The sequence below is a fragment of the Hyperolius riggenbachi genome, chromosome 3 (genome assembly GCF_040937935.1).
Source record: "Hyperolius riggenbachi isolate aHypRig1 chromosome 3, aHypRig1.pri, whole genome shotgun sequence".
Taxonomy (NCBI): Eukaryota; Metazoa; Chordata; class Amphibia; order Anura; family Hyperoliidae; genus Hyperolius; species Hyperolius riggenbachi.
The window spans coordinates 241,378,987-241,402,935 of record NC_090648.1 but is presented as its reverse complement, the minus strand read 5'-3'; the positions used below and the strand labels follow the sequence as shown (position 1 = coordinate 241,402,935).

At 46.9% G+C, this 23,949-nt stretch overlaps 1 protein-coding gene across 7 annotated transcripts in view; it reads left to right on the top strand.

Moving 5' to 3' along the window:
• The window catches only part of SFMBT2 (Scm like with four mbt domains 2), a 279,053-nt gene that overhangs the window by 163,537 nt on the left and 91,567 nt on the right, over positions 1-23,949 (top strand). For all 7 annotated transcript variants that reach the window (XM_068276048.1, XM_068276051.1, XM_068276049.1 and 4 more), the window contains 2 exons: positions 918-1,006; positions 8,782-9,028. In XM_068276048.1, coding sequence (XP_068132149.1) covers positions 918-1,006; positions 8,782-9,028 — 336 coding nt within the window. The remainder of the gene's footprint in view (positions 1-917; positions 1,007-8,781; positions 9,029-23,949) is intronic.

The window sequence follows — 23,949 nt, the reverse complement described above, 5'->3', positions numbered from 1 at the left end:
CAAAAGAAAAATACAAACTCAGGAGGCTAGCATAATACTGTTTAGCACTCTTGTAAGGTTGCATCTGGAATAAGGAATACAGTTCTGATCACCACATTACAAAAAGGGACATTGCAGTTTTAGAGCACCAGAAACCAGAGACAACCAACAAAATTGATTAGAAGGATGGATGGTCTGATAATAATTGTTTTGATAAACTGGGCTTATATAGTCTGGAGAAAAGACACCTCAGAGGAGATCTATGCACATGCATACATATATTGGAGTGCAATATACAAGCTTTGCAGGTTTTGTCTCTTGTGCAAAGGACTAGGAGACATGATCTGTGCATGGGGGAAATAAGTTGTTTACATTTACCATAATTCTATATCTGCGTTAAAAGGGGGCTTGGATGCTTTCCTTGCATTGAAGGAAATCCATCTACTAGGTAATTCCTGGTGGTGTTGATCCAGAGATTTTATCTGATAGCAGTCTGAAGTGTGGAAGGATTTTTTTCCCTTTTAGGGCTAATTGTTTCAAGCCTTGTAAGTGTTTTTTTTTGCCTTCCTCTGTGTCAGCTGAGATGTGTGAGTGAGGCTAGTGTTGTACCTTATTTTCTGGTTGAACTCGATAAAACCTAATTGTACAAAAACATAAAAATATACCATTGCACAGATCATATTATCAACATCAAGATTTGTAACATAATTTCCAAAATAAAACAAAATAATAAAAAAAATACTGGATTGGAGTCTGCTTGTTATTCATTTATTGGATTTGATTTAGAATATATTCATGAATATCAGTTTAGGCCTCTTTCAAAATATATCCCAATACAAACTGAGGTGTAATTGAGCACATAGGTGTGATAATTTGTAAATGTTATAGTTGTCTCTGTGTTTTGCTAATTAAAAGAATACATTACTTTTTCTCTCCAGGAATAAAAGAAAAATGCACTGACTGGGCTGAGTTCCTGATCCATGATTTGACTGGTTCCAGAACTGCACCAGCAAAGCTTTTGGAAGGAGTATGTATTCCTTTTTATAATATTTTATTTTCCATATTTGTACCTATTCTAAACTCAGCGACCATTCCCTAGCATGTAATGTCATTGCTCAAAATGAGACCTAAGGTAACCACTAAGCGCTTGTGTCTATGGTGCGTGGCTTCTGCTGCGGTTTTACTGCCATTTGGAGGGTATATGAAAGGATCAATCAGACAGGCTACAAAATCTTGTCCAATGTCTATTTGTCTCTGTTGATAAGCCACAGCCACAGGTTTCTGATCATCTGGTGTAGGGAAGTGAAGAGCAAAGAACTTACTAGAAGAGAGGAAGCTAAATGAACTCTAGACTGCCAGTCTACAGTTTAAAAAACAATGAAAGACAAGCCTATAGCTATGATGCCAACCAACATTATTCAGGATCATATGGGACATACCATGTCCAAAAAGTCTGCTTCATCCATTCTGCAAACATACATAGCATTAGTATAAAAAAAAATATAATAACAAGAAATGAAATGTCAAAACCATGCATACAAATAAAATAAAACATAAGTAATGTTTTTCATGTACTTTAAACAGTTAATTAACCCCAGGGCTAGCACTCCAATGTGAAGTGCTACATTCTCTCAGCAGATATAACCTTTGCTTCACAGAACAAGGTCAACGTGTAGCATTTAAACTGCCAGCATAAAAGACACAAAGCCACATAAGAATGTGCAGTTCAAGAGATGCCTTTCAGCCCTCTGTTATAGTTTCTTCATCACAGAATTATTTGCTTTTTTGCCCACACCAATAATCATTAAATAGTATTAAGTTAATGAAGATGTCTTATGGCCCTTACTGGGATTTGAGAAGTTTCACTGGTCCACTGGGGCAATACATATGCCATTACTTGGATGGATTGCTCTGAATGCTTTGCGGCAGTCAAAATCAGTTTAGTGGGATGACTTAAACGTATGCATGTTTGGTATTGCATCAGTGGGCACCCTGGTTGGCTACATTAAGCATCACAGCCCCTGCTACGGGCACTGCTGAGAAGAAAGTAGATGTTCTTGAAATTCATTTCAATAGTGAGGACATCTTCCTCTAGTCTGGACAGAGCTGCAGTGAATGAGAAAATAAAAAAGTGGTTGGCTGGTCAGATTATACAATCTCTAATGCATGAGGGTGTGCATGAAGGGCAGGGCCGGCCCGCTCATGAGGCGGGGTGAAACATTTGCCTCAGGCGGCAGATCTGGGGGGGCGGCACCCGCCCGTCCATGGACGCTGGGGCCGCCCGCCGAGCTGGAGGGGTAGCGGGCAGAAAGGGGGTATTGGGCCTAGCGGCGGGGAGGGGGGTCGGACCCCCCCCCTCCCTCGCCTGGGTCCCCCGATCTGCGCTCCTCCTCCAGCGTAAAGTACCAGCCAGCGTGCATATGAGAAGAGGCAACGGGCGGGGGAATCACTCACCTTCCGCGTTCCATCGCGTGCTCCACTGACGTCACTTCCGGCAACGCCGCCCACTGTATTGTAAGTGGACGGCCTTGCAGGAAGTGACGTCGGTGGAGCGCACGATGGAACGCGGAAGGTGAGTGATTCCCCCGCCCGTTGCCTCTTCTCATATGCAGGTTGGCTGGTACTTTACGCTGGAGAAGGAGCGCAGATCGGGGGACCCAGGCGAGGGAGGGGGGGGTCCGACCCCCCTCCCCGCCGCTAGGCCCAATACCCCCTTTCTGCTAGCTACCCCTCCAGCTCGGCGGCACCACCCCCCCCCCCACCCACGGGGGGGGGGGGGGGACGATTTTTTTTCTAATTTTGCCTCAGGCGGCAAAAAGTCTAGGGCCGGCCCTGATGAAGGGCCAGGAGCATGGAGGGGTTGAGGGGGATATTTTAGAGAAGTGTACATTACTACTGCAGTTAGTTAGTTGGTTTTATTGCAGTACAAAGTGTGTAGGTACTAGCAGCTTTGGCAATATATGGAATCAATCTGTGTGAGGATTAGTTCCATCCACGTAGTTTATTGCCCAGTAATGTCAGCTGATAATGGAATGGTCTACCAAAAAGTTGCTATATAATTCTTGTCACTTTAGTCTATGTGACTGCTTTTGGGCAGTGCCATCATATGTGCGACAGAGTACCAGCAGCTCCATAGCCATGTGCTAAAGAGGAACTGTTGCGAAAATCTTAAAATTTAAAATGCATACAAATAAGAAGTACATTTTTCCCAGAGTAAAATGAGCCATAAATTACTTTTCTCCTATGTTGCTGTAGTAGAAATCTGGCATTACAACAGATTTTGGACTAGCCCATCTTCTAATAGGGGGGTTCTCAGGGTTTTCTTTATTTTTAAAAGCACTTAGTGAATGGCAGTTGCTCCATCAAACTGCCAAAATAGTGTGCAGCGAGCAGAGAGGCTTGCCAGCATCTTTGTATTAATCATTTTCAGGGAATATCTTTACAGGTATTCCCTGACTTACGAACAACCGACTTACGAATGACCCACCGATACAGACACTATGGATTCTCTGTTTCCATGGGAACAAAATTTTTTTTTTCAAATTGGACATGTAGTTTTTGAGAAAATCAATTTAAAAAATCTAAGAAAAAATGGCTTTTAAACTTGAATAAACAGGTACAAAGGGCAGAGGAGACACAGAGGGGGACACAGGAGACACGGGGGGGGGGGGGGGGGGGAGAGGAGGTACAGGGAACAGAGATGGCACAATGTTCCGACTTAAGAACAGATTCAGGTTAAGAATGAACCTACAGTCCCTATCTCGTTCGTTAACTACCTGTATAAAGAATAAAGGCCGTGACTACCTGTATAAAGAATAAAGGCCATGCTGGGAATCCCCCATGAAGAGATGGACTGACCCAAAACCTGTTGGTAATTTCAGATTTCTACTACTTACTGTAAGTGACAGCAGCATAGGAGAAAAGTAATTTATGGCTCATTTTACTCTGGGAGAAATGTACTTCTTATTTATATGTGTTTTAAATGTTAAGATTTTCGCGACAGTTCCTCTTTAAGCACATATTTCTGTACAAATTTTAATGCATTATTTTAATGGTTAAAATTTCACTTGTGTTGTGTTCAGCATTAAACTTCAATATTAGCATGCATGGCAATATGCTGGAAAATGTATTTCTCAAGGAATATTGTAAGGCAAGGAACGTGTATGTATGTATACTCTAACCCATACACAGTTACGTTTGCATGTAACTGGGAAATGCACAATGATTTACATGCAACTTGTTGACTCACTTCCGCTGCATGGAATTCTGTATTTGTTCATGCACAAGTCTGTATGGGATAATAGTTCATAACATGTTGCATAGGATATTTTCAAATATTTTCTTTACTTTATAAGTTTTGGTTCATTTTATTATTCTTGCACATATCAGGTGTTCATAATCGGACTAACAATTCCAGTCTATAATTTACCTAAGATTCCGTACTTATTAATCTCGCAGTAGATACACTGTCAACCAACTGCAGAAAGAGTGAGATGCAAAGTCCTGAGGCTGGTTAGATCATAGCCAAGGAACCACCCTTCTCATCCCCAAGCAGCTGTTTTCTTTGGATTGTTGACAAGATATTACTGAAGAGTCATAGGGTTAGCCACCTTACTGAAGTGAGGATCCTCCACTTGCTGTGTGTATGGTTTAGAATGTGCAGGGTATAGCAGCCCAATAGATGGTACTTCCAGGTTCCAGAATGGAGATCAAGTGACATGACCAACTGCTGATGCCAGGAAAAGAGTTGGGAACTACTGAAGTAGGGCACTCCTGTACTTATTAAGTTGTTGAAATAGTAAGGAAGTAACCTTTGCTTCTTGTTTTTAGTCTGAACAGGCCCGTGGGTTTCTCAATCACATGTATTAACCACTTGACACCTGAGGCATTTTTCCTCTTGTGGACCAGAGCAATTTTCACCTGTCAGCGCACCTCCCTTTCTTTTTCCAATAACTTAATCACCACTAATCACAGCGTAATGATCTATATCTTGTTTTTCTTGCCACCAATTAGGCTTTCTTTGGGAGTTACAGTATACCAAGAATTATTTTATCCTAAATGCATTTTAACATGAATAATAAGAAAAAAAAATTATAAAATGCACTATTTTTCAGGTTTTGGCCATTATAGTGTTAAAATAAAACATTCTACTGTGGATAAAAGCCACACATTTTATGTGCCCTTTTGTCCGGGTTATTGCAACGTTTGAAAAATTTGCCTAGTACAATGTATGGCGCCAATATTTCATTTGGAAATAAAGGTGCATTTTTTCAGTTTTGCGTCCATCACTAATTACAAGCCCATAAATTAAAAATGAATAGTAATATACTGCCTTGACATAAATTTTTAAAAAGTTCAGTCCCTAAGGTAACTACTTATATATTTTTTTTTGATGTAATTTTTCCCCCCTTTTATAAATAAAAAAAAAGTTTGGGTATTATGGGAGGGTGTGGGAGGGAAATAGTTAATTATATCAGTCAGTGTGGGGATTTTTATTAAATAAAAAGCAATTTTGGTGCAATATACTATTTGGCCACAAGATGTCCTCAGTCGTCATTTCCGATTCACGTACGTAAGCACGTGAATCGGAAGTAATCCGTGGCTGTGTAACACAGGAAGATACAATGAATGCCGCGTCTCGTAGACGCTGGTATTCATTGAATCGGGGACTTAGATTTATGAATGGGACCTGCGGTCCCATTCATTAACTTCCCCTCTATGCAGCGGTAACGGCGGTGCGCGCGCACGCGCGAACGGGAGCGAGCGGCAGCTGCATGCCGCTGCAGACTTGTTTTCACGGCCCTGGTGCATCCTGTCTTTTTTCCAGGGCCGTGAATATACTGCACGGCATGCAGCAAGTAGTTAAGTAACACTGTTCCCTAAAACATAAAACATAAATTACGCATTTGCAGAAGGGACATGGAGGATCGGTGAGGAATATCATATTGCATGTTTTAAACTTGAAGGAAATCCTCAGGCTAGAACTTTCTATACTTTCACACAAATTACTCTATCAGTTATTTTGTCTTGAAAAAAATTAGTTTGTTAAGCTATAATACAAAACTCTCTTAATGATTAAACTATTAAAGAAACTGGTCTCCTAACTCTAAGTTCCAGAAAATGGCATACATTTCATGTGATGTCTACAACACTAGAGTAGACCTGTTTTAACCAAGAAGACTGAGCAAGAAAACATGGTTAAACATGGGTTCCCTGTGATGGGAGAATTAATGAGATTTATATCATAACTCCTGTGTAGCTGATATCTCTAGAGCGGTCTTCCACTTACAATGAATGGCCAGCTGACATAAGTGCATGGAGCTGTGGCTGATGAATGAGACACACCTTCTGTAAGGACACTGTTAGGTATTTTAATCCACACTTATAAACATTCATGAAACTGGGGTCTCTGAGTGAATTTGACATGGCTCAGTCATCACCATAACTCATTTATGCAATAACCATAAATGCATATGTAGTATCTCGCAAACCTCAAAACACTGATACAACAGTAAGAAGGGATAGTGTTAGAAAGTTAGAGGTTGGGGTTAGAAATATAGGAGGGAAGAGTATTGTGTTAGGTTGGGGCCAAGTCACACAGACAAATGGATCACTAGCAATTGCTCACGACAATTCGTTGTGTCTAATCATTAACAGTTACTAGTGCCAGAAATGTGTTGCTACCTCTTGCAAACTTTAAAAGCATATTAAAGTCTACATAGACCAACTACTTTGTGTGACTCGTCCGTGTGACTCAGAAGTCCATGTGGCATGGCCCCTAGTCTTAAGCATAGATTGAAGGTTGGTGATGGCTGGGGGAACCTTCTGCACTACTAAATATATTTCTGAGGCAGGGAACACACTTGACTGTTTTCGTGCGCGTTTTCTGCACAGAAAAACTGAGAAATCATGTTAATCAATGGGCTAGTCCACACTTAAGATGTTGTTCGCACGCAGCAAAAAAACTGACATTCTGCATCATGACTCTGCACATTGTAGATCAAGAAGGAAAGAAGCAAAGGAGTCTGGCACTGTAGTTTAATGCTGACAGCAGGTGTACAAAAGTAGAAATCACAGTGATTGTACAGGAACATGTATACACGTGAAGGAATGGTGTACTTATCGTGCTCTGCTGGAATGGGGAGGCATCTGTGGGCGCCAGAGGGTGCACGGCCTTACGACCGTTTCGCAATGGGGTGAGCCTTGCTTCCTCGGAGGCTAACGTGCACAAAGTGCTGGACGGGAGGAGGCATTGAAATAGTCTCCTACCGATGGAAGGCTCCGCCTAACTGTCCTGTTTGAAAGGGGGCCAATCAGAGTCGGATGCATGAAGTGCGTCACAGGGGGCGGCGGCGGCAAACATGCGTCACCGCGCTCCCCCTCCCCGGGTTTACACCGCTGGTATATGGACTTTTCCGCCCTGACCTGCGTTGTTGTGCCCGGGGGGGGGGGGGGGGGGGGAGGCGGTGATGCCCAGCATTCTTTGTTTACATTTGGCACGATAAACCCGCCCCCTTCCTGCGGACAGGTTGGTAGCGGTTCACTGCCGCCTTCTGTACGGTTTGGAAGCGGTTTGGGTTGCCATAGCTACGCTCACTCCCCCTATTGAGCCGGACGCATGCTTCATACGCGGTGACGCATGTTTGCCGCCGCCCCCTGTGACGCACTTCATGCATCCGACTCTGATTGGCCCCCTTTCAAACAGGACAGTTAGGCGGAGCCTTCCATCGGTAGGAGACTATTTCAATGCCTCCTCCCGTCCAGCACTTAGTGTACATTAGCCTCCAAGGAAGCAAGGCTCACCCCATTGCGAAACGGTCGTGAGGCCGTGCACCCTCTGGCGCCCACAGATGCCTCCCCATTCCAGCAGAGCACGATAAGTACACCATTCCTTCACGTGTATACATGTTCCTGTACAATCACTGTGATTTCTACTTTTGTACACCTGCTGTCAGCATTAAACTACAGTGCCAGACTCCTTTGCTTCTTTCCTTCTTGATCTACAATGAATCTACCAATTTATGTCTCGAGCACGTAGTTCCTGCTGGAATATATACCTGAGATTGGCTACCTTCCACATCATCCACAGCTTTTCTGAGTGCCACTGCCTGCCACCCCCTCTCCACTAGAAATACTCTGCACATTGTGTCAGTTTTCTCTATCAAATACATCAGCTGCTGTGAAAAAACGCGCATGTTTTCCTGCATAGAAACACACTTGGTGTGCAGAAAAAGTATGCAGAAAAACGCGCGCAGAAAACTGAAAGACAAGTGTGTTCCCTGCCTAAATGTTTGGAACCAAAGCTCCAGAGTAAGTTTTTCCATGCACATGAAAGCATGTAACACTGTCTGCATGTATGTGAATGTGTCCCGCTGGGCTTTTATATTACTTTCATGTTTACACTATTGTATATATATATATATATATATATATATATATATATATATATATATATATATATATATATATAATGCCCCAATCTATACTCTAATCAGCATAGATTAATATTGAAAAACACATCTGCAAGCCCACTGCTAAATAGTTTTATCATTGTAACAATAGTCTATATTGTGGTGTTTATATGTTTAACCAGAATAAAGTCAGCTCAGAATTCAGTAATAGTCAAACCACACACCACAGAGACCATTCTATATATCTGTACTTCATATTAAGGATCTTAGACAGGAAACTGATCGGGTTATATTCTTATCTGGACAAGAAGAAATGTTTTTCTTTGAGTAATATTTCCAGTAACATCTGATAATTACTTAAAAATACATCATCTATCTTTCCTCTGAACAGCCTCTTCGTGGGAAAACCCCAGTAGACCTCATTACAGTGGATTCGCTGATAGAGCTTCAGGACTCTCAATATCCCTTTCAGTACTGGATTGTCAGTGTAATAGAAAATGTTGGTGGGAGACTTCGCCTGCGTTATGTCGGGCTGGAGGAGTCAGATGCCTGCGATCAGTGGTTGTTTTACTTGGACTGTAGACTTCGGCCTGTTGGATGGTGCCAAGAGAACCAGTGCAGAATGGAGCCACCTTTAGGTATGTTATTAAATACCACTAAAGTCATTTATTCTTGCTTAATAATGTATGCTAGTTAATAATTCATGCTATTAACATTTTATAAGTTTCCATTAAATTGATATTTTCTTCCTGCTAATTTCATGCTTTTTATGTGCAAAAGGGAAATTTGGTATGTGTCTAGAAATAGAATCAAATACATTAGGCAATTAAGGAAACATGACAGTTATATTGAATAAAATGTATGCTATTGCTTCATCCCATTCAAGAAGAAAGTTGCCACAGATTAAATGGGACTTTTCTCTTGTGCTGCAATATGTTACTCTATGACTAGACACTGGAAGTGAGTGGAGGATGCCATATTTATTTATTTTTAACCGGTTCTGGACTGCCCTAATTGAAATCTACGCCCTGTTTGGCACCTGCTATTCCTGCCAGAGCATAAATTTCAATTACCGTGCTGCAGGTTCCCTCTGCTACCGCTAAACATGGCGCTCTCTAGCCACTGCAGCTCACTCACCCTGCCATCGGTATGACACGAGAGCTCTGTGAGACTGTCAGGAGCTGATTTTTATTGGCTCACATTGGTCACAGGTAGAGGTGGCCCGAACGGTTCGCACGCGAACTTATTCACGCAAACTTCGGTGGCGGTTCAACCCGCTCCCTATACTACATCATTAGGGTCAACTTTGACCCTATACATCACAGTCAGCAGGCACAGGGTAACCAATCAGGCTACACTGCCTCCTGGAGCCCCACCCCCCCTTATAAAAAGCAGGCAGCGTCAGCCATTTCACTCACTCGTGTGGCTGCAGTAATTGAGAAGGGAGAGGTGCTGCAGAGACATTAGCGAAAGCTTAGTTAGGCTTGTTAGGTTGCTCTTTTTTGCTGTTCCTTATTGCTAAAAAGCACTCCTCATCCTCAACAGCTCTTTTGAGAGCTAATGTTGTTCTTGTGATCTATTTATTTTTTTTTGCGTGTGTCCCACAGACACTTGTGTTGCATATACAGCCCTGTCAGTCAGTCTTAGCTGGTGGACCTTGGCCCCTTAGTAATTCCTACTGTGCCACTGCCAGGCCCAGCCTATTCAGTGACTACCTGTGTGTGTGTGTGTGTGTGTGTGACAGCTGTACATTTGTAATACCCAACACTGCATATACCTACCTGTTGTTCACAGTGCACCCACCTACCTACATGAGCACACACAGTGTCTCTGTACCTTCTCAGTACCTGTGTGTGTGTGTGTGTGTGTGTGTGTGTGTGTGTGTGTGTGTGTGTGTGTGTGTGTGTGTGACAGGTGCACATTTGTAATACCCATCACTGCATATCCCTACCTGTTGTTCAGTGCACCTACCTACCTATGTAAGCGCACGCAGTGTCACTGTACCTGCTCGGTACCTGTGTGTGTGTGTGTGTGACAGGTGCACATTTGTAGTACCCATCACTGCATATACCTACCTGTAGTTCAGTGCACCCACCTACCTAAGTGAGTGCACGCAGTGTCACTGTACCTGTTTGGAACCTGTGTGTGTGGGACAGGTGCACATATGTAATACCAGTCATTGCATAATAGTTCACAGTACCTGTGTGACTGCACGCTGTGTAATATACCTGTTAACTGCACCTGTGTGACAGCTGCACATTGTATTGTAATACCAGTCACTGTATACCTTTCACTGCACCTGTGTGACTGCACATTGTATTAGTCAAGTCAATGCATACCTTTCACTTCATCCCCCCGATATGGACAAAACAGGCAGAGGCAGAGGCAGACCCAGAGAAAGGCCATCCGGCAGGTCTGTTCGAGGTCGTACTGATGTGATTTCGTGCGGCCCTGGCCCAAAGTACAGTGCTCAGAAGAAGTCACATCAGGGAGGGTCGTAGTCAGCCAACTTCGCTACGCTGGAACTACGCGTAGTTTTACGCAATTACGCTTCGCCAAACTACGGCTTCACAATCAAATATTTACTTCGTATGCATTTCGTAGACTACGCGTTAAAATACGCAATTACGCGTAGTAGGTAGCGCAGTTCATGAGGACACTTATGCCATTATGCACAAAAATGTATGCATGAATTCCCCTGCCAAATGCTTGTACCAGTAACTCTTCTATGCGTACATTCCCCTTTCCAATGTGTAATTTTGTATGCATACAATCGTACGCGGAAAAATAGACGCAAATAACGCATTCGTAGTTTACTTCGCAATACACATGAGTAATACACGTAGGGGCGTAAACTACACGTAACAGTACTTCGCTACGCGTAAAATCATACGCATAGTTTTGAGACTTCGCCTACGAACTACAATGCGTAGATGCGAACTACGATGCGAAAATTCGCAGTGGCGTAGTTTCTGCTCATCCCTGAGGCACATCCCATCAACTCCCAAGATTGTCAGGACGTGGTTGAATATTTAGCACAGAACACCTCATCTTCCGCAGCCACCAGCGCTACTACAAGCACCACATCTGCTGCATTTGACACTTCACAGGAATTATTTGGTGGGTAATTAACTGATTCACAGCCATTATTGTTACAAGATGAAGGCGCTAAGCAAGTTACATCACCTCATATGTCTGAGTTAGGCGACACTATGGACATAACGTGTGAGGAGGAGGATGATGAAGTACCTGGTGTTGGTGCAGTTTATGAGGTGTCTGAGGCAAGCAAGGCTGGGGAGGATGACTATGATGATACGGATGCCACGTGGATTCCTAAGAGACAAGATGACCAAGAGGACAGTTCAGAGGGGGAGTCAGAGAGGAGTAGGAGGAGACGAGTTGCTGAAAGAAGCAGGGGGAGCTCATCATCAGAAACAGCTGGTGGCAGTGTCCGGTACCATGTATCGCCACCTATGTACAGCAAGCCAACATGCCCTTCAACGTCAGCTGATGATGCCACCATAGTGCCATCACCCCAGGGGGGATCAGCGCTCTCTCTGCCTCCAAAAATTGAGCCGTGGAAAGGCCAACAGCCGCGTAGGGACAACTGCCTTGCTAAAGCACATGCAAAAAAGGCACAAACTGCAATGGGAAAAGCACCAGAGGAAAAGCAGCACACAAAAGAAAAGCCACCCTCCTTCTCCTCTTCCTCCTTCCGGTGCATCATCTTCAGCCTCTTTCTCCCTTGCACCTTCACAATCGCAGCCACCCTCCTCCACTCCGCCTCTCACCTTGAGCGGTTCCTGCTCCTCTGCCCACAGCAGCAGTCAGGTGTCCGTGAGGGAAATCTTTGAGTGGAAGAAGCCATTTTCTGCCAGTCACCCCCTTGCCCGGCGTCCGACAGCTGGCTTGGCGGAACTGTTAGCTTGCCAGCTGTTACCATACCAGCCTTCCGAAAATGTGTGGCCATTGGGACACCGCAGTGGAAGATACCAGGCCGCAATTATTTCTCTAAAAAGGCGATACCCAAACTGTACCATGAATTTGAGAGGCAAGTGGTGTCATCTCTGGCACACAGCATTGGGTCAAGGGTCCATCTGACCACGGATGCCTGGTCTGCCAAGCACGATCATGGCAGGTACATTACTTACACAGCCCATTCGGTCAACTTGGTGACCGCTGGCAAGCAGGGAGTACGTGGCTGTGCAGCGGACCTAGTGACACCTCCACGGCTTGCAGGCAGGCCTGCTGCCACCTCCTCTCCTCCTGCTACATCCTCTTTGCTGTCGTCCTCCTCCTTGGCTGAATGGCAGTTCAACTCTACTGGTGCTGCAATCTCCTCTCCAGCTACACAGCTCCAGCTCCCCAGAGCTTATGCTGCATGCCAGGTATGACGGTGTCACGTCATCTTAGACATGTCTTGCCTCAAAGCGGAGAGTCACACTGGAGCAGCTCTCCTGGCTGCTCTTAACAAACAGGTGGATCAGTGGCTGACCCCACACCAACTTGAGATCGGCAACGTGGTGTGTGACAACGGCAGCAATCTCATTTCGGCTTTGAATTTGGGAAAGTTGACACATGTACCCTGCATGGCACATGTGCTGAATCTCATAATTCAGAGATTTGTGTCTAAGTACCCAGGCTTACAGGATGTCCTAAAGCAGTCCAGGAAGGTGTGTGGGCATTTCAGGCGGTCTTACACGGCCATTGCACGCTTTGCCAATATTCATTAGAGAAACAACTTGCCGGTGAGACGCGTGATTTGCGATAGCCCGACTCACTGAAATTCGACCCTCCTGATATTCGACCGCCTACTACAACAGGAGAAAGCCGTCAAACAGTATCTTTACAACTACAGTCAAAGGACACAGTCTGGAGAGATGGAGATGTTCTGGCCGAAGTACTGGACACTTATGCGAAATGCCTGCAGGCTCATGCGGCCGTTTGAGGAGGTGACAAACCTGGTGAGTCGCAGTGAAAGCGCCATCAGTGACTTGATCCCATATGCTTTCTTCCTGGAGCGTGCCGTGCGTAGAGTGGTGGATCAGGCAGTGGAGGAGCGTGAACAGGAACAGGAGGAAGAGTTGTGGGATCAATTCTCATCAGAACCAGTTGTTTTCCTTAACACCTGCAGCAGCACAGAGGGGGGAGGAGGAGGAGGAGGAGGAAGAGTCATGTGGGGAAGAGGAGTCAGATGATGAGGAAGGTGTTGTTTTGGAGGAGGTGGCAGAAGAACAACTGCAGCAGGTGTCGCAGGGGGATTGTGCTGCTCAACTTTCCCGTGGTATTGTTCATGGCTGGGGGGAGGAGGAGAACTTAGCTGACATCACTGAGGAAGAGCAAGAGCAGATGGATAGTACATCTGCATCCAACTTTGTACAGATGGCGTCTTTAATGCTGTCCAGGCTGTTGAGGGACCCCCGTATAAAAAAACTCAAGGGGAATGAGCTGTACTGGGTGGCCACGCTACTAGACCCTCAGTATAGGCACAAAGTGGCGAACATGTTACCAACTCACCTGAAGGCAGAAAGGCTGCTGCACATGCAGAACAAGCTGGCAACTATGCTTTACAGTGCATTTAAAGGGACACTTAAGTCAAACAAAAAAAATGAGTTTTACTCACTTAGGGCTTCCAATAGCCCCCTGCAGCTGTCCGGTGCCCTCGCCGTCTCCTTCCGATCCTCCTGGCCCAGCCGGCAGCCACTTCCTGTTTCGGTGACAGGAGCTGACAGGCTGGGGATGCGCACACCCAAGATAATAAGGTCGATGCTTCATTGTGGACAGACCAAATTCGATCAGCTGGACAGTCACTGTTGTTCTGTCCTTAAAACGCTGCTTTGCGTCAAATCCCAATTTTTTTTCCCCCAGGACTTTTGGCATGTATCCCACTCCCCCATGCCAAAACTCAGATGTTAGACCCCTTGAAACATCTTTCCCATCACTTTTGTGGCCAGCATAAATGTTTCTTATTTTTAAAGTTCTCCTCCCCATTGAAGTCTATTGTGGTTCGCGAAAGTTCGCGCGGACCGAACTTTTGCGGAAGTTCGCATTCAAGGTTTGCGAAACGAAAATCAGAGGTTTGAGCCATCTCTAGTCACAAGGTCAGGAGCCAATGAAATCGGCTCCTGTCTGGCTCACAGAGTGATGTGGCCATAGGGATGGCAGAGCGAGTAAGCCTCAGCGACGGGTGAGCGCATTGAGGGTAGCAGTAGGGCTGTGTGGCGTGTCGTCGGTTAGCCCATTTTTTTGTACCAGCAGTTTCAGGTCCTTAAGGGGCCAGAGACCACTGGTACTGAAGTGGTTAAACAATACAAGTTGATTGGCATTCTGATGATCTTTCGTGCATAAGTAGAGTCTGAATCACATACCTGAATCAAGCATGTAGCAAATCCAGTCAGACTTGACTCAGAGACATCTGATCTGCATGCTTGTTCAGGGTCTATGGTGTTAGAGGCAGAGAATCAGCAAGTTAGCTAGGCAATTTACATTGTTTACAAGGAAATACACACAGTGGTTTGCAAAGGTATTTGGCCCCCTTGAAGTTTTCCACATTTTGTCATATTACTGCCACAAACATGAATCAATTTTATTGGAATTCCACGTGAAAGACCAATACAAAGTGGTGTACACATGAGAAGTGGAATGAAAATCATACATGATTCCAAAAAAATTGCAAAGTGGGGTGTGCGTAATTATTCAGCCAAAAAACATGAAGATGAACAGACCGGGCACTGTCCTGTTAATGGCATTTATTCAAAGCATGCAGCCAAATGACATAAGGTGATAAGCATGAAGCATTGCATCAAACCTGTCAGGCGTCTTGCATCAACATAATCATGAATACATCCAGTGAGGCTTGTGTGGAGGGATGAGGTGACCAGGGAAGAGGATATGCACAACAGCCGTTTCGCGCTCTGTAGCGCTTGCTCACATGCGTATCCAGGCGAGAGTAACACTACATATGTTTGCAGCAGGTGTGGTTTATCCCTCTTTTTGCCGGGTGCCCAGCACCAATTTTCCTTTTTGTTTTTTACAAAGTAATTATTTAGCCCCCTTTGGTCTGAGTGCAGTCTGTTGCCCATAGACATTGCCTGATGAGTGCTAATGACTAAATAGAGTGCACTTGTGTGTGTAATCTGATGTCAGTACAAATACAGCTGCTCTGTGACGGCCTCAGAGGTTATCTAAGAGAATATTGGGAGCAAAAACACCATGAAGTCCAAAGAACACACCAGACAGGTCAGGGATAAAGTTATTGAGAAATTTAAAGCAGGCTTAGCCTACAAAAAGATTTCCAAAGCCTTGAACATCCCACTGAGCACTGTTCAAGTGATCATTCAGAAATGGAAGGAGTATGGCATAACTGTAAACCTACCAAGACAAGGCCGTCTACCTAAACTCACAGGCTGAACAAGGAGAGCGCTGATCAGAAATGCAGTCAAGAGACCCATGGTGACTCTGGACGAGCTGCAGAGATCTACAGCTCAGGTGGGGGAATCTGTCCATAGGACAACTATTAGTTGTGCACTGCACAAAGTTGGCCTTTATGGAAGAGTGGCAAGAAGAAAGCCATTGTTAACAGCAAAGCATAAGAAGTTCCATTAGCTGTTTGCCACAAGCCATGTGGGGGACACAGCAAACATGTGGAAGAAGTTGCTCTGGTCAGATGAGGCCAAAATCGAACTTTTTCGCCAAAATGCAAAACGCTATGTGTGGCGGAAAACTAACACTGCACATTACTATGAACCAGTGGCGTTCCTACCGTCAAGCGGCAGGGGCGGCCCGCACCGGGTGTCTTGATGCTTAGGGGGTGACACCGGGAGTCCTGTGTTGCCGCCCCTGCCGCTGCAGTCAGTGCACATGTTGTGCAAATTTGGGATTTTACACCCCCCGTGGCCGTCCCCGCTGACAACCTATGTGTCCCCCGCCCCCCCCCCCCCCCCCCCCCCCGGGCCTTCCCCGGTGACAGGCAGGACTCAGGAGCAGCCCAGCTTCAGACCTCCGACCAGCCGGCGACCAGTATGCGGGCGCTAGGACCCAGCGGACACCGCACTGATATGCGGAAGTGACATCACTTCCGCATATACGGCGTGGTGTTCACTGAGTTCGGTGCGCCCGCATACTGGTCGCTGGCTGATACTGAGGTCTGAAGCTGGGCTGCTCCTGCCTGTCACCGGGGAAGGCCTGTGAGGTGAGGTGAGGGGGGGGTAGGTTGTCAGCGGGGACGGCCACGGGGGGTGTAAAATCCCAAATTTGCACAACGAGTGAAGGGCACCTGTCACTATCTAACCTGGGGGGATCCCTATTACTATCTAACCTAGGGGGTCCCTGTCACTAACTGGGGGTCGCTGTCACTATCTTACCTGGGGCAGTGGGGGGGTCCCTGTCACTATCTAACCTGGGGTGTCCCTGTCACTATCTAACCTGGGGTGTCCCTGTCACTATCTAACCTGGGGGGTCCCTGTCACTATCTAACCTGGGGGGTCCCTGTCACTAACCTGGGGGTCGCTGTCACTATCTAACCTGGGGGGGTCCCTGTCACTATCTAACCTGGGGGGGTCCCTGTCACTATCTAACCTGGGGGGTCACTGGCACTATCTAACCTGGGGGTCACTGTCACTATCTAACCTGGGGGTCGCTGTCACTATCTAACCTGGGGGTCGCTGTCACTATCTAACCTGGGGGGGTCCCTGTCACTATCTAACCGGGGGTCGCAGTCACTAACTAACCTGGGGGTCGCTGTCACTATCTAACCTGGGGGGTCCCTGTCACTATCTAACTGGGGGTCGCTGTCACTAACTAACCTGGGGGTCGCTGTCACTATCTAACCTGGGGGGTTGCCGTCGCTGTCACTATCTAACCTGGGGGGTCGCTGTCACTATCTAACCTGGGGGGTCGCTGTCACTATCTAACCTGGGGGCTCGCTGTCACTATCTAACCTGGGGGGTCCCTGTCACTATCTAACCTGGGGGGTCCCTTTCACTAACCTGGGGGGTCGCTGTCACTATCTAACCTGGGGGGTCCCTGTCACTATCTAAACGGGGGTCGCTGTCACTAACCTGGGGGTCGCTGTCACTAACCTGGGGGGTCCCTGTCACTGCCTAACCTGGGGGGTCCCTGTCACTGCCTAACCTGGGGGGTCCCTGTCACTGCCTAACCTGGGGGGTCCCTGTCACTGCCTAACCTGGGGTTGCTGTCACTAACCTGGGGGTCGCTGTCACTATCTAACCTGGGGGGTCCCTGTCACTATCTAACCTGGGGTCGCTGTCACTAACCTGGGGGGTCCCTGTCACTATCTAACCTGGGGGGTCGCTGTCACTATCTAACCTGGGGGGTCCCTGTCACTATCTAACCGGGGGTCGCTGTCACTATCTAACCTGGGGGTCCCTGTCACTATCTAACCTGGGGGGTCCCTGTCACTATCTAACCGGGGGTCGCTGTCACTATCTAACCTGGGGGGTCCCTGTCACTATCTAACCTGGGGGGGTCCCTGTCACTATCTAACCTGGGGGGGTCGCTGTCACTATCTAACCTGGGGGTCGCTGTCACTATCTAACCTGGGGGATCCCTGTCACTATCTAACTGGGGGTCGCTGTCACTATCTAACCTGGGGGGTCCCTGTCACTATCTAACCTGGGGGTCGCTGTCACTATCTAACCTGGGGGGTCGCTGTCACTATCTAACCTGGGGGGTCGCTGTCACTACCTAACCTGGGGTTTCCTGTCACTATCTAACCTGGGGGTCGCTGTCACTATCTAACCTGGGGGTCACTGTCACTATGTAACCTGGGGGGTCACTGTCACTATGTAACCTGGGGGGTCACTGTCACTATGTAACCTGGGGGGTCCCTGTCACTATCTAACCTGGGGGGTCCCTGTCGCTGTCTAACCTGGGGGGGTCGCTGTCTAACCTGGGGGGGTCGCTGTCTAACCTGGGGGGGTCGCTGTCTAACCTGGGGGGGTCGCTGTCTAACCTGGGGGGGTCGCTGTCTAACCTGGGGGTCCCTGTCGCTATCTAAACTGGGGGTCCCTGTCACTATCTAGAATTCAAATATACCAGCACTCCAGCTTTCTCAAAGAATCACGCTCTTTTATTGATATTGGTAACCACACACGCCTTGAGAAAGGGGGACCCTGCGAGGCCCCGAAACAATTGTCGGTCATTTCTGTGGATATGTTCGCTCAATAAAAGAGCGTGATTCTTTGAGAAAGCTGGAGTGCTGGTATATTTGAATTCTGGACTTATACTTTGGTGGTTTGCCTATACCACAATACCAAGCACCCTACCAAAGATGGTATGCCCAGTCACAACTTTTCCTGTTCCTGTCACTATCTAAACTGGGGGTTCATGTCACTACACAAACTGGGGGGCACCAGTCACTAGCTGAACTGGGGGGCACCAGTCACTAGCTAAACTGGGGGGCACCTGTCACTAGCTGAACTGGGGGGCACCTGTCACTACCTAAACTGGGGGGTACCTGTCACTACCTAAACTGGGGGGTACCTGTCACTAACTGAACTGGGGGGCTCCAGTCACTAATTGAGCTGGGGGGCTCCTGTAACTACTTAAACTGGGGGGCTCCTGGCACTACCTAAACTGTGGGGCACCTCTCACTACCTAAACTATCTAGGCCAGCCAGCCCAACATAACCACCAGCCAACCAGCCCAGAATCACTGGCAAAAAGGCCACAGCATCACCACCAGTCAGGCCAGCATTTACTTCAACCAGCCAGTCCAGCCACAGCATCACCGCCAGCCAGCCCAGCCACAGCATCACCGCCAGTCAGGCCACAGCATCACTGCCAGGCCTTTCAGCTCACACATCATCGCCAATCCAGACAAAAATAGTATTGCCAGCCAGGCACAGCAGCCAGTAGAGGAGAATTCAGAAGCCAGGTGAGAGGTGTCTACCATATTAATGGGGCATTTTGCCTATTTATTTGAAATGCTGTCTATTTATGTGCCTCATGACTGCTGAATTTGTCTTGTTGGTGGCCTCATGGTTACTGGATTTGTCTTTTTGGGGGCCTCATGATTTGTTGTGGGCCTCAAGATTGCTGAATTTGTCTTGCTGGGGGCCTCATGATTGCTGAATTTGTCTTGTTGGGGGACTCATAATTTATTGGGGGCCTCATGATTGCTGAATTTGACTTGTTGGGGGCCTCAAGATTGCTGAATTTGTCTTGTTGGGGGCCTCATGATTTGTTGGGGGCCTCAAGATTGCTGAATTTGTCTTGTTGGGGGCCTCATGATTGCTAACTGCGAGACTATGGGAAAAGCGGAATCAACCTCATATGAGACAATAGCATTGAGGCCTGGAACCCACTGAAAACCGCAAACGCAAAACGCAACCGCTAGCGTTTTGTCTGAGCGGTTTGCAAGCGGATTCATGCGCGTTTTTGGTCGTGTTTTGCAACATTGTATTTTTTTCCCCAGCGGGTGCCTAGCGTTTTGCGTTTTGCGTTTTTATCCTGATTGGTCCTGTGAATTATTTTTCATTTTGTTACAGTGTGCTGAACCGCAAAACGCTAGCAAAACCGCTCAGTTTAGGTTTTGCTGAGCGTTTCCGCTAGCGGTTCAATACTTTACATTGAAGCGCTAACGCTCCCAAAATGCTGCATGTCCTGCGTTTGCGTTTCTGAGAAACGCAAACGCTCCTGTGGAAGTTGCCCCATCCATTAACATTAGCCCAGCGTTTTGGCAAACTGCTAGCGTATCGCAGTGCTGCCAAAACGCTGCCAAAAGCGCTCCTGTGGGTTCCAGCCCTAAAGGAGTTATCCGGGCAGTTTTTTAATAAAATTAACCGGGGGCTTCCTCCAGCCCCAAGCTCCCAGGACCTCCCTCGCCGCATCTCTGCTCTCAGCCGTTCGCCGGAGCTCCGACCCGGTCCCCGGCGATGATGTCAGAGCGACCTGGAGGTTGCTCTGTACTGCGCCTGCGCGATCGGCGCTGTCAATCACCGCCACGTGGGCCGGAGCGGACTGCGCAGGTGGTAGTAGTTCTTAGCCTCCGGCGAACGGCTGAGAGCAGAGATGCGGCGAGGGAGGTCCTGGGAGCTTGGGGCGTTCATTTTATTAAAACTGCCCGGATAACTCCTTTAAACCTACTTTTTTTTTTTTTTAGCTTTTTAAAACAGAAAATAAAACTGGGGGGGTTTTTAAAAAAAAAAAAAATACATTTTTCAGGAGTAGGATGGATGAAATTGTTTATCTTCACAGTTTATTTTCAACTTGGATTTTCCATAATGTTCATGTATGAGTTAAAATGTTTGTATTTAGTTTAAATTGCTGTTGGCACTTTGCGATAGATAAGTGACTTTTCGCCACCACTGTCCTAATCTAATGTCCCACCATTGCTAAGTTCATGTAAACTAGTCTCCACCCGTGACCACACCCACATTTTGGTATATGACCACACACATTTTTTGCGCAACGTAGCCCCAATTACGGGGGGGCAGGGCTGTGGAGTCTGAGTCGAAGAGTCGGAGTCTGGGCAATTTTGGGCACCTGGAGTTGGAGTTGGAGTCGGAGTCGTTGATTTCATAAACTGAGGAGTCGGGTGATTTTGGTACAAAATCCACAGCCCTGTTAAGTATTAAGACTAAGGAGTCGGAGTTGAAGCTATTTTGGGTACCCGGAGTCGGAGTTGGAGTCGTGGTTTCATAAACTGAGGAGTCGGAAGATTTTTGTACCGACTCCACAGCCCGGGGGGGGGGTGACTGTGGATAACCAGCACCGGGTGCCAAATACCCTAGGTACGCCACTGCTATGAACACACCATCCCCACTGTCAAATATGGTGGTGGCAGCTTCATGCTCTGGGGGTGCATCTCTTTAGCAGGGACAGGGAAGCTAGTCAGAGTTGATAGTAAGATGGATGGAGCCAAATAGAGGGCAATCTTGAAAGAAAACCTCTTGGAGTCTGCAAAAGACTTGAGACTGGGGTGGAGGTTCACCTTCCAGCAGGACAATGACCCTAAACATAAAGTCAGGGCAACAATGGAATGGTTTAAATCAAAACATATCCATGTGTTAGACTGGCCCAGTCAAAGTCCAGATCAAAATCCAATCGAGAATCTATGGCAAGATCTGAAAACTGCTGATCACAAATTCTGTCCATCTAATCTGACTGAGCTGGAGCTGTTTTGCAAAGAAGAATTGGCAAGGTTTTCAGTCTCTAGATGGGCAAAGCTGGTAGAGACATACCCTAAAAGACTGGAAGCTGTAATTGCAGCAAAAGGTGGTTCTACAAAGTATTGACTCAGGGGGCTGAATAATTACGCACACCTCACTTTGCAGTTTTTTGTTTTTTTTCAATGTTTGGAATCATGTATGATTTTCGTTTCACTTCTCATGTGTACACCACTTTGTATTGGTCTTTCATGTGGAATTCCAATAAAATTGATTCATGTTTGTGGCAGTAATATGACAAAATGTGGAAAACTTCAAGGGGGCTAATACTTTTGCAAACCACTGAATGCCAGCCTCCATATTGCCCTCACTTCAGGTGTCCTTTAACTGCAACATGAAGTTTACAGTCATTCATGGTGAGGCCACCAGTAAGTTATACAGATTGCCCTAATAAATCTATTTTGGAAAAAAATTTGACTAGTAATATAGCATGCTTTAGTTTTTGAGTAGTGTTATTTGCATTTGCCTTTTTTCAGTTCCTCTGTAGTTTGTCCAAACTGGTCCCAGTGGTCCTGGTTCACTAAGCACAAAAAAATCTCAATTACTTGTTATGATGAACCACACGCAGTAAATTTGACACATCATCATTGTGCACAGCTGGGATTTCTATGCAGACCATATATTCATTAAGTAAGCAAAAGGAATGTGCAGCAATGAGGAAATGTTCCAGAAGCTGTAAAAAGTGATTAGCCCAGTTTATTCCCTAATCCACATAACTCAATCTAACCAATTGTGGATAGTGGAAGTCACATGTAGCGAGAGCTGAGGTCTCTTAACTGTTACTGCAGCTTAGCCCGTGTTGTCCTTGAAAAAACAGGCAACAGTTTTGTGAATGGGATGGGATGTCTGTTTTCCAGAGTCCAGAGAAATAACAAGTAAAGGGTAGATGCTAGTGTCTATTGATATAATGAAAAACATCAAAGCGTACATGTAAAAACAGTGCTCGGAAATGATGGTGCACGGTAAGGCAAAAACTTAGTTTTGTGCACTGTAACGCTACTGACATTCTATTATTATTATTATTATTATTTAGTATTTATATAGCGCCGACATATTACGCAGCGCTGTACAGTGTTTATATATATATATATATATATATATCTTGTCACTAACTGTCCCTCAAAGGAGCTCACAATCTAATCCCTACCATTGCCATATGTCTATATTATGTAGTGTAAGTACTGTAGTCTAGGGCCAATTTTTTTAGAGGGAGCCAATTAACTTATCTGTATGTTTTTGGAATGTGGGAGGAAACCGGAGTGCCCGGTGGAAACCCACGCAGACACGGAGAGAACATACAAACTCTTTGCAGATAGTGCCCTGGCTGGGATTCGAACCGGGGACCCAGCGCTGCAAGGCGAGAGAGCTAACCTCTACGCCACCGTGCTGCCCTATCATGCCCTATTGCCTATCATAACCCATCTGTCACATTTACCCTCCACTGTCTATGTCTAAAGCCTCGTACACACGAGGCAAAAATGTAGCCAGGGAAATAAAAAAAAAAAGCAGTGACAGCTCGTCGCCAGGTCGCTCTGTGCAACAGCCGTACACACGGCGCACAGAGGGACACAGATTCGGCAGAGGCTGTCGCTGAAGGTTCCTCCCCCACGACGTCCCCCCGCCGGAAGCTCCATACATTGTGTATGGAGTTGCTGTCGCTAGTCCGCATACACATGGCGGACTAGCGACAGTTGCGTCGAAGTTGCGGCGACAGCTGTTGCTGGCAATTGACCAAGTCAATCGCCTGGCGACAGCTCTGACAAGCGACGGTTCGGGGCGCGCGCATCATACACACGGGCGACCTGGCGCTAGTGTTGGGCGAACACCTGGATGTTCGGGTTCGGGAAAGTTCGCCGAACATGGCCGCGATGTTCGGCATGTTCGGGCCGAACCCCGAACTCCCCGAACATCCCGCTTTTGGGGGCCCTATGGGGTTGCAGGCATAAGGGGGGAGCATGCCCCGATCGGGGGGGGGGGGGGGTCGGAAATTCCCCCCACCCCCTCCGCTAGCGCTCCCCCCTCTGCCCGCTTCCCCATACAAAAGTTTAAGGAAGTAAAACAGTACCGGTGGTAGTGGGTGGCTGGCAGTGGGCGGCACTGTGAAGTGAGTGACTGAGGAGGAGGAGTCCGGAGAGTGACGCGTTGAGGGAGGCCGGGCAGCGGGCAGTTCAGCAGTAGTACCGTACTACTGCTGAACCGCCCGCTGCCCGGCCTCCCTCAACGCGTCACTCTCCGGACTCCTCCTCCTCAGTCACTCACTTCAGAGTGCCGCCCACTGCCAGCCACCCACTACCACCGGTACTGTTTTACTTCCTTAAACTTTTGTATGGGGAAGCGGGCAGAGGGGGGAGCGCTAGCGGAGGGGGTGGG